Source organism: Cebus imitator, unplaced genomic scaffold (assembly GCF_001604975.1).
Source record: "Cebus imitator isolate Cc_AM_T3 unplaced genomic scaffold, Cebus_imitator-1.0 Scaffold841, whole genome shotgun sequence".
NCBI classification, from domain to species: domain Eukaryota; kingdom Metazoa; phylum Chordata; class Mammalia; order Primates; family Cebidae; genus Cebus; species Cebus imitator.
Window position 1 is genome coordinate 142,942 of NW_016108156.1, and position 12,023 is coordinate 154,964.

General features: G+C 36.0%; 1 protein-coding gene and 1 non-coding gene across 2 annotated transcripts in view; both read left to right on the forward strand.

Annotated features, from left to right (window-relative positions):
• Window positions 1-9,587, forward strand: part of LOC108297773 (zinc finger protein 624-like) — a 37,826-nt gene extending 28,239 nt beyond the window's left edge. Inside the window, 2 exon segments of the mRNA XM_017520482.2 lie at window positions 3,383-5,138; window positions 5,140-9,587. Of these exon segments, the coding sequence (XP_017375971.1) occupies window positions 3,383-5,138; window positions 5,140-5,599 (2,216 nt within the window). The 3' untranslated portion in view covers window positions 5,600-9,587.
• Window positions 9,588-11,911: 2,324 nt separating this feature from the next.
• On the forward strand, window positions 11,912-12,018 carry LOC119469793. The gene has a single exon (XR_005198633.1). It is a non-coding gene; the product is annotated as a U6 spliceosomal RNA (small nuclear RNA).
• Window positions 12,019-12,023: the final 5 nt, after the last annotated feature.

Below are 12,023 nucleotides of genomic sequence, written 5' to 3' on the forward strand. Positions count from 1 at the left end.
CTTTTACCCAGGTTGGAGTGCAGTGGTGCAATCTCAGCTCACTGCAACCTCTGCCTCCAAGTGATTCTCCCACTTCAGCCTCCTGAGTAGCTGGGACTACAGGCACACGCCACCATACCTGGCAAAAATTTTTTTGTATTTTTTAGTAAAGATGGGTTTTGCCATGTTGCCCAAGCTGGTCTTGAACTCCTGACCCAGGAGATCTGCCCATGTTGGCCTCCCAACGTGCTGGGATTACAGGTGTGAACCACCACACCTGGCCTTGTCTCCATTTAGGCCTGTTATTTTTGATTGGGTATCAGGCATTGACTACGAAAATCTATGGCAATAATAAGAGGTTCTAGATTATGTAATCTTTCCCATAGAGAATTAATGTTTGCTTTTGTCAGGCTGCTAGGCTAGGCGCTATAACAATATTCAGTCGCTTCAATTCAATGAGAAATTTAAATCAGGTGGGTTTTAGTCCTTGAGCCAGCTGGCCTGTTTCTTAATCATTCTATTTGTAGGGCTTATCCCCTTAAGGTTCTAGCCAAACACTAGTTTTTCTAGAATTGTCCTTCTTAGAGGACCTAAATCCGTCTGTCTTTCTTGCCCTATGAGTTTATTAAAAGTTCTGCTTCATTATTCAGCATCTCAGTCATTTCTTAGAGAATTAACAGGCATTTGAAGGGGAAAATGTCACCAAATACCTGGATCCTTTTTTTAGTTTTCGTTCTTCTCTTGTAATTTTTAAAGTCTTTCTAGCTTTCAAATGCTTCCAAACAGACTTTGTTTCTTTTGTCCAACTTTTTGAATTGTTCTCAGCAATTAAGTTGGTCCAGATTACTTAATCTGACATCCCTAAAGTGCAGACCTCTCAAATATAAGAGGTTTTATTTCTGGTTTTCATTCTTATTGTCTGGGACTAAAATTTTGCTTTCACTCAAGAAAGGTGAGAATTTAGTGCATATAAATTAATGAAATTTCTATAAGTAAATTTATTGAAGAAAATTTCTAATTGCTAATATAACGTTTTTGTACTCTAAGCTTTTATAAATTTAGTGCATCTTGTAGCAAATTTTTCTGCTTTCCAACTTCTTATTCTTTGGCCTTTTAAATTTATTATTAGTTCCTGAATTCCAAATTGGTGCTACAGATATGTTTTCTCTAGCTTTTCTTCTTATTTTATTTTTGAGACAGAGTCTTGCCATGTTGCCAAGGCTGGAGTGCAGTGGCGCAATCTCAGCTCACTGCAACCTCCACCTCCAAGGTTCAAGCAATTCTCCTGCCTCAGCCTCCCGAGTAGCTGGGATTACAGGCGTGTGTCACCACACCCTGCTAATTATTATTTTTTTAGTAGAGACCGGTATCAACCACAATGGCCAGGCTGGTCTCAAACTACTGACCTCAGGTGATCCACCCACCTCGGCCTCCCAAAGTGCCGGGATTACAGGCATGAGGCATGGTGCCCAGCCTTCTTTTATTTATTTGTTTATTTTGAGACAGGGTTTTACTTTGTCACTCAGGTAGTAGTACAGTGATGCAATCATAGCTCACCACAGATCCTCTAACTTCAGCTTTCTAAGTATTTAGGACAACACATGCGTACCACCATGTCTGGCTCATTTTTTATTTTTTGTAGAGATGGGGCCTCACTGCATTGCCCACATTGGTCTTAAACTCCTGGGCTCAAGCAGTCTTCCTGCTTTAGCCTCCTAAAGTGCTGGGATTACAGGCATGAGCCACTACACCCAGCCTTATAGCTTTTTTTCTGACAGTGAAACGTTGTTTTTTTTTAAATCAGATTTTGGCAATATAATATCCTAGGACAACAAAAAATATGCTCAAATGAATTAAAACCATTTAAAGGTAAAAGAAAAGAATGATAAAAAATAGCAACAGCATGACAGAAAATTAAATTTTATAAAAGTAATTTAGACAAATCGTACTGCTTAAAAGTGAGTTTTAAAGTCATAAAACTGACTGGGCACAGTGGCTCACAGCTGTAACCCTAGCATTTTGGAAGGGTGAGGAGGGTAGATCACTTGAGTCCAGGAGTTGGAGACCAGTCTGGCCAACATAGCAAAACCCTTTCTCTACTAAAAATTAGAAAAATTAGCTGAGTATGGTAATGCATGCCTGTAATCCCAGCTATTTTGGAAGTTGAGGCACAAGAACCACTTGAACCCAGGAGGTGGAGGTTGCAGTGAGCTGAGAGTGCACCACTGTACTCCAGTCTGGGCAACAATGAAACTCCGCCTCAAAAATAAAATAATAAAGTCATAAAACCATTCTACCATCTGCAAGCATTTTTACTGAATTTATATTTAAACACTGAAGCACAATTACCTGAAAATGAATTAGAAGTTTTAAAAAGCATTAAAGTATCTTAAAAATAAGATATTGCATATACAAACAAGTTGCAAGACCAGTATCCTACAGTGTTTTTTGGGTTTTTTTTTAGTGAATTTTAGAGAAGCTATCAGAAATGTTCTTAGGGCCATAAAAAAGTTGTAAAGTCTACCCTTAATTAAATAATAATTATCACTATTTGAAATATCTGTAAGTATAAATATTAATTTTTAACTAGTTTATTGTTCAGCTCTGTTTGAAAATAAGTGTTTTTTTCCATATAAGTTTTATTAAAAGGTATGTACAAAGACTTGAATAAACTATTCTACCAGTGAAATTTGAGAAAGCTCTGACAAAGCTAGTCAATCAAGAATGAGAACAAATAGAAAGTATGGTTGGGAACTAATGTCTGGTTTGTGGAGTAAATAGAAAGCAAGGAAGTATGACAATTTGTGAGTTTGTCAAAAGTTGAAGAATACCATCTTAAATAGTTGGCTCTAAAACATGAATGGACTTTTTTTTTTTTTTTTTTTTTTAAGAGACAGAGCCTTCCTCTGTCACCTAGGGTAGGGTACAGTGGCACAATCTTGGCTCACTGCAGCCTCTACCTCCTGGGATCAAGCAATCCTCCTACCTCAGCCTCTTAAGTAACTAGGACTACAGGTGCACACCACCATGCCTGGCTAATTTTTGTATTTTTTTTGGTAGAGACAGGGTTTTGTGCTTTGTTGCCCAGGCTGGTCTCAAACTCCTGAGCTCAAGCAATCCTCTCACCTTGGCCTCCCAAAAGTGCTGGGATTATAGGCATGAGCCACTGTGCCCAGCTGAATGGACTTTTTTAATGGGAAAGTTTCATTGAATTTACTACTTTAGTTTTTACTGAACCAGCCTCCCTTAGCCCTCCCTTCCTCTCCCTAGAAAACAAGTCAGTGTGAAACCAATTAAAACCACATATTCATTATCCATATATTTATTACTTTTATTCTTCTGTTTAGTGAGATTTCCCCAGCTTAGGAAAGGAATTACTTGATTTTTCTCTTTTTTACCCCAGACCTGGAGACCAAACCTGCAACCAAGAATGCTACACGAACAAAGGATGTTTCTGAAGATTTATCACAGCAGGCCATAGTAGAGAAACATACAGAGAATAGTCTATGGGATTCCAGAATGGAAGGGTTATGGAAATGGAATGATAGGATATTGAGATTACAAAATAATCAGGAGAATCATTTGAGTCAAAGAATAATTACACTCAAGAAGACTCCCACTAGTCAAAGAGGCTTTAGATTTGAATCTATTCTTATTCCAGAACCAGGTGTTCCCATAGAAGAGGTTCATAGTAGATACCAAACACAAGAGGAAAATTTCGCAGAAAATATGGATTTGATTACAGATACCCATTTGGGAAAGATAATTTGCAAGGAAATGAAAGGCAGCAAAGCCATAAGGCAGACTTCAGAACTTACTTTGGGGAAGAAATCCAATAATAAGGAAAAACCCTACAAATGCAGTACCTGTGAAAAGGCCTTTCGTTATAGGTCATTGCTCATTCAGCATCAAAGAACTCACACTAAAGAAAAACCTTATGAATGTAATGAATGTGGGAAAACATTCAGCCAGCCTTCATATCTCAGTCAGCACAAAAAAATTCACACTGGAGAAAAACCCTATAAATGTAATGAATGTGGAAAGGCCTTCATTGCTTCTTCATCACTTATGGTACATCAGAGAATTCACACTAAAGAGAAACCTTATCAGTGTAATGTGTGTGGGAAATCTTTTAGCCAGTGTGCCCGTCTTAATCAGCACCAGAGAATTCAAACTGGTGAGAAACCTTATAAATGTAGTGAATGCGGGAAAGCTTTTAGTGATAAGTCAAAACTTGCAAGACATCAGGAAACTCACAATGGTGAGAAACCCTACAAATGTGATAATTGTGGGAAAGCCTTTAGGAATAAGTCGTATCTGAGTGTACATCGGAAGACCCATACTGAAGAGAAACCATATCAGTGCAATGAGTGTGGGAAGTCTTTTAAGAATACCACAATTTTTAATGTGCATCAGAGGATTCATACTGGAGAGAAACCTTTTAGATGTAATGAATGTGGAAAAGCCTATAGAAGTAATTCAAGCCTTATCGTACATATAAGAACCCACACTGGGGAAAAACCCTATGAATGTAATGAATGTGGGAAAGCATTCAACCGCATTGCAAATTTCACAGAACATCAGCGGATTCACACAGGAGAAAAACCCTATAAATGTAATGAATGTGGGAAGGCGTTCATTAATTATTCATGCCTTACTGTACACCACAGAATGCATACAGGAGAGAAACCTTATAAATGTAATGAATGTGGAAAGGCCTTCATGCGTTCTTCTTCTCTAATTATACATCAGCGTATTCATACTGAAGAGAAACCTTATCTGTGCAATGAATGCGGGGAGTCTTTCAGAATAAAATCACACTTAACTGTACATCAGAGAATTCACACTGGAGAGAAACCATATAAATGTACTGACTGCGAGAGGGCCTTCACCAAAATGGTAAATCTCAAGGAGCATCAGAAAATTCATACTGGAGTGAAACCCTATAAATGTTATGATTGTGGAAAGTCCTTTAGGACTAAATCATACCTTATTGTACATCAAAGGACACATACTGGAGAAAAACCATATAAATGTAATGAATGTGAGAAAGCCTTCACTAATACATCACAGCTTACCGTGCACCAACGAAGGCATACTGGAGAGAAGCCCTATAAATGTAATGAATGTGGAAAGGTTTTCACAAGTAACTCAGGCTTTANATCAAAGAACACATACTGGAGAGAAACCATTTAAATGTAACGACTGTGGGAAAGCATTTAGCCAGATGGTACATGTCACAGAACACCAGAAAATCCACAGTGGAGAGAAGCCCTATAAGTGTGATGTCTGTGGAAAAGCCTTCAGAAGAGGTTCTTACCTTACAGTGCATTGGAGAACACACACTGGAGAAAAACCCTACACCTGTAAGGAATGTGGAAAGGGTTGTATTACTGTATCACAGCTAACCTTACATCAGAGAATTCATACTGGGGAGAGGCCCTATAAATGTGAAGAATGTGGAAAAGCCTTCAGAACTAACTCAGACTTTACTGTACACTTGAGGATGCATACTGGAGAAAAACCCTATAAATGTAATGAATGTGGAAAAGCCTTCAGGAGTAGTTCAAGCCTTACTGTACATCAAAAAATACATCAGAGAGAAACTCAGTCAATATGAAGATGGTAAGTCATTCATCCAGATGTCAACTCCAGAAGATGAATCTTATAAACTATATATTATGAATATAGGAAAATCTTCATTAGGAATTCAGAAATTATACAGAGAAGCTCTATAAACAATTATGTAGGAAATAATTTAATAATATTAATTTGTAGAAGTTATAAGAAAACTCTCACTAGAGGAAAATAATGAACAAATGAAAGCTTTTATCCAGATTTTATACTTTACTCTTTTAACAAATTATCTTCAGTTAATTGCCTATATATGTATTTGCCTATTTTTCTATTCATTTATCTGTCTTTTCTTATAAACTTAGAGGAACTTTTAATACATTTTAGGTATTAATCATTTGTCATTATGTAACATGTTTTTCTTAATCTAGCATTTGCCTTTATACTTTTTAGTAATGGCACAACACTTTTTTAAGAAAATATTTATATCATTTTATTTTTAGATTTTTTATTTACTCATTTTACTTAAAACAGATCTCTTTAATGCCTAGGTTATACGTAGCATCCTAAATTTCTTTTTAAGATTTTGATGATTTTATTTTTTACATTTAAGTCTTTAATCCCCCTGGACTGGATGGTTCTTCATAGGAGAGCAACTCTAAGTGATAATTAACCCATGAAAAGATTTTGAACCTAAAAAGTACTCAGGGAAATGAAAATTGAAATGAGCAGTGAGATGAAACTTCCCCTTCATGGATTTGGTAAATGTTAAGAGATCTTTTGCTATTGGGGTTTGGGAAACCATGTATCCTTATTTAAAGGTTACATAACATATTTCCACCATCAGTCCAACAATATACATTTAAAAGTTTAAAACATATATACTGTTAGGCCCAGCAGTCTCACTTTTGGGATCTGTCCAATAGAAACAAAAGCAGCATCAATGCATAAGAATATAAATAAACATGTTTGTTGAAGTATTGTTTGTAGAAGGGGCAAAGCCCCAACTGCAAACACAATGAATGCCCATTAATATGGGAAATGGTTAGGTAAATTGTGACATATCAATATTATGGAACAGTGTGAGAGTAATTTTTTAAATGAATTATATACTAGCTGATTTCAATGTATTTCCACAATGTATGATAAATAATTGCTTTGTAGCAGAAATGTATATATACAGTATTTCATTTTTGTTAAAATTATCATACTCATTTATTTTGTATTTATGTGTGTGTGTGATTAGATGCACATGGAGACAGGTATGGAAGAATATACACCAGGCTGTTGATATTGATTACCTTGAGGGGAGGGAGCAAAGGAGAAATAGAGATGAGGGGAGAGTGTACAAACAGAAAAATGTAAATGCCACACATATGGTATAAAACTGTGTATGTAATAGTATGTATTTATGTGAACATTTGAGGGAGATGAATGAAAGCATGTTCTCCAAAAATTTAATGATGGTTATTTCTGTTTTAGTGAAGTGTCAGGTATTTTTTGTTTTTTTTTTTTTACTTTCTTTTCTGTGTTTTTAAGTTAAATTTTTCTTTGCAATGAACATACAATATTTATATAAAGAGGAAAAATCTTTTTATTGTGCACTTTATTTGTTGGACACCTTCAATGTGCAGGACCTACCCTCAGTGCTGGATATGCAGTGAGGGGGAGAGGTGCTCGTGGATCTGAGAGCATGGAAATTGTTTCTTATGTTACCCAAATTCCAAAAAATGTTCCTTGGCACCTTATTCCCACCACTGAGTTTTATTTGTAGGAAGTGATAGAAATTCCAAATAAATGAAAAATATACCCAAGAATATCTGAAACTTGTACCCAGAAAGTAGACCGGAAGACCGCAAGCCTCGGAATTTCCACTTTCAACATGCCATCAAAGAAAAGGTCACAAAGGCAACAATAGGTGTCTTTATGGATCTATGTAAAGTCTCTCAACTTTGCATAATGAAGTATATAGAGAGAAAATAGCCAATACCTCCCAAGTCTATAAATGAGGGCTTAGAAGTTCTGGGAACACTATGAAATACTTCTGCTAGGAGGGGCCTAGAGTAACAGTGGGAACCTAGAGGCTGAGGCCCGAATACCAGAAGGCCCTAACATACCAAAGACCTGACATCCAAAAGAACAAGGCATGATGAGTTACACTTCAGAGAGGCTAAGAAAAGAAGAGCAAATACCCATTTCACAATGCCAGGGTAAATACATATTTAACATTGGAAAGGAATTAGAGGATGAATGATGTGAATTATCTTCCTTCATAAATGAACAACTTGACATTCGGGTTAGAATGACCATTTTTGATTGAAGTTTAATAGTGAAACTTATCAACTGTTGCTAAGAGACTAATCCTCATTGAAGATAGTTAATGTACCACTTTCTGACTGAAAGGTTGGAGAGTCAGACCTTTAAGAAGCCCTGCTGTCACAGAGTTCAATGTGGCATAATGCCAACATTGTTGGTCACTCCATTCTGCCTCCAAATCCTCACTACAACTAAACCCTGCCTCCCATTCCTGCCTTAGAGGCAAGCACTTCAAGATGAGGAACATGGTCAGCAGGTTCAAATGAGAAGAAGTGAAGAGTGTCCGTTGAGTAAGGGCCTGGGGATGACCCACACCAACCTGACTAGAGCAGTTTGAGTGGCACAGTGAGCTGGCAGGGTCTGGTTCTTGTGCATGCCACTATTCCATTATGGGTTTAATTTGTACTTCCTCGGTGGATAATACTGTTGAACACCCCTTTCTATATGTGTTAGCTTTTTAAATATCTTCTTTGAGAAGTACCTGTTCAAGACTTTTGCCACTTTTTAATTGGGAACTGCTTTTTGCTCACTTGTAGGATTCTTTATATATTCTGGAGACAAGATTTTTTTTAGATGTTTGTATTACAAATATCTGCAGTTACCTTTTCACTCTCTAAATGATGTTCTTTGATGAATATAAGTTCTTAATTTTGATAAAGAGTAACTTTTCTTTATGATTAGTGCTTTTTTTGCCAAGTTTAAGAAATATTTTCTTAAGGTAATAAAGATATTTTTCACATTTTCTTCTACATATCTATTTTATGTGTATGATCCATCTGAAATTAGTATTTATGTATGGCATGGAGTAGAGTTCAAAGTATTTTTCATACAAATAAGCAATTTGTTCAACATCATTTATTGAAAAATCCATCTTCCCATTTTTTCCTTGAATTGTAGTTAAACATTAATTATAAATCAGATGATCATGCATGTTAGGGTCTTTTGGACTATTCTGTTTCATTGTTCTATATGTTTATTATTGTACCAATACCAAATATTTTAAATGAAAACTGGTAGTACAGTTGACCTTTGAACAATTCGGGGGTTAGGGGAACTGACCGCTCACACAATCAAGAATCATTGTATAACTTTTGACTTCAAAAAGTTAACTACTAATAACCTATGTTTGACTAGGGGCCTTGCCAATAACAGTCAATTAACACATATTTTGTATAGGTATTATATACTGTATTCTTAAGTAAGCTAGAGAAAAAATATGATTAAGAAAATCATAAGGAAGAGAAAATATATTTACTATTCACTAGGTAGAAGTGAATCATCATCAAAATCTTTTATCTTCATCATCACGTTGAGCAGTACTGAGGTGGAAGAAGAAGTGGAGGGGTTGGTCTCAGGTGGCAGAGGTAGAAGTAAACCCATATGTAAGTGGTCCCACACAGTTAAAACCTGTGCTCAAGGATCAACTGTGTATGTTTTCTAATTTTGTTCTTATTCAAAATTGTCACTGCTATTTTAGGTCCTTGGCATTTTCATTTACATTGTTGAATGATTTTTTTTTAATTACACCATACCAAAAAGCTAGGATTTTGTTGGCATAACATCAAAAACATGAGTTAATTCTGGAAAAATGAATGTACAAACATGAATATTGAAACATTCAACCTATGAGTATTCCAAACCTTTTTATTTATATAGATATTTTAATTTCAACATTTTGGATTTTGTTATTGTTGTTGTTTGGCCTTGCTACGTCACCCAGGCTGCAGTACAGTGGTGCAGTCTCAGCTCCTCCTGGGCTCAAGTGATTCTCCTGCCTCAGCCTCCCAAGCAGGTGGGATTACAATGCCTGCCATCACACCCAGATAAGTTTTTGTATTTTTTTTTAGTAGAGGTGGAGTTTCCCCATGTTGGCTTGGCTGGTCTTGAACTCCCGACTTCAAGTGATCCACCTGCCTTAAAAACCCCTGACCTCAAAATTTCAGCAATTTTTGTATTTTTGCAAAGTTTTGCAATTTTTTTCAATTATAGAAGTTACTGTATGTTTTCAGTTGTAGAAGTTTTGTTAGATTAGTACTATGTATTTGATGTTTTTGATGCTATGAATGCTATAGCATTAAATGTTGATTATTACAACATAGGTATACAGTATATTTTATATATATATATATATATATATATATATATATATATACACACACCTATATATGGAATAGATTTTTTGCAATTTTTTTCAATTATAGAAGTTATTGTATTTTTCAGTTGTAGAAGTTTTGTTAGTAATATGCAGCATATTCTTCTGTGTCTGCCTTTCAGCGTAAAGTTTTGCAGTCCGTTAATATGGTGTGCGTCAGTGTTTCATTCTCTTACTGCTGATTAGCATACCATTATATTAATATATGACCACAATTGATTAACTCACTCGAAGGCTGTTTCCAGTTGGGGGTTATGATTAATGAATCTGCTATGAACAGTCATGTACAACTTTTTGTGTAGGCCTATATTTTTTTATATTGCATCAATTTCTAGGTTTGGAGTTGCTAGTTCAAATGATAAATATATGTAAAACTTTATAAGAAACTGCCAATTGTTTTCCAGAGTATTTGTACCATTTTACAACCCACCAACAATGTATGATTTTTTGATGTAATTTCAGCCTTGCCAACTGAATTGTCAGGTTTTTTGTTTTATTTTATTTTGTTTTTTTGAGACAGAGTCTTCTTTCTGTTGCCCAGGCTGGAGTGCAGTGGCAATCTTGGCTCACTGCAACCTCTGCCTCCAAGGTTCAAACGATTCTCCTGCTTCAGCCTCCTGAGTAGCTGGGACCACAGGCACGTGCCACTACGTCCGGCTACTTTTTTGTATTTTTAGTAGAGATGGAGTTTCACTGTGTTAGCCAGGATGGTGTCGAACTCCTGACCTCATGATCCACATGCCTTGGCCTCCCCAAGTGCTGGGATTACAGGCGTAAGCCATCGTGCCCAGCCAGGTTTTTTTTTAATTGTAACTTTTCTAATGTGTGCAGCAGTGCTTTAAGGTGGTTTTGCTTTGCATTTCCATGTTGAGCATTTTTCGTGTGCTTAATGGCCTTTATATCTCTCCACTGTCAAGTATGTTTAAATATTTTGCTCATTTTAAGAATTAAGTTATTGGTCTTAGTATTAAGTTGTAATGCTCTTTGTTTAGTCTAGATACAAGTCGTTTATCATATATACATGTTGTGAATATTTTCTCTCAGTCTTTAGCTTCCTTTTAAATTTTTCTAGTGGTGTCTTTTGAAGAGCAGATGTTTTGGATTTGGATAGATATCAATTTGTCTTTTTGTGTGTGTGTGTCATACCTTTTTGGTTCTTACTTTAAAAAATTTTAATCTACCCTAGGATCCTGAAGTTTTTCCTCCTGTTTTTTTCTGGAAATTGTATGGCTTTATATATTATGTTTAGACCTACACTCAATTTTGAGTTAATTTTTCTGTCCATAGGTTTTGTTGTATTTTATTATCATTCCATTAAAAATATGTTCTAATCTTCATTATAATTTTTACCTTGACCCTTGACTATTTAGAGGTATGTTAATTAGTTGTAAAGCATTTGTGGATTTTTTACTTATCTATTACAGATTTCTAGTTTAATTCCAATGTGACCAAAGAACACACACTTTATTATTATTATTATTATTATTATTATTATTATTATTTGAGACAGAGTCTCACTCTGTCGCCCAGACTGGAGTGCAATGGCGCAATCTTGGCTCACTGCAACCTCTGCTTCCTGGGTTCAAGTGATTCTCGTGTCTCAGCCTCCCAAATAGCTGGGATTATGGGTGTGTGCCACCACGCCCAGCTATTTTTTTTTTTTCTGTATTTTTAGTAGAGATGGGGTTTCACTATGTTGGTCAGGCTGACCTCAAGTGATCCACTCACCTCGGCCTCCCAATGTGCTGAGATTACAGGTGATGAGCTACTGTGCCTGGCCTCACACTATGTTACTTTAATCTTTAGCAGTTTTTGAGACTTAACTTTATGGTCCAGCCTCTGGTATATTTTCTCTAATGCTTCATATTCACTTGAAAATAACATGAAAGTGTGCTCGCTTCGGCAGCACATATACTAAAATTGGAACGATACAGAGAAGATTAGCATGGCCCCTGCGCAAGGATGACACGCAAATTCGTGAAGCGTTCCATATTTAAAAAAA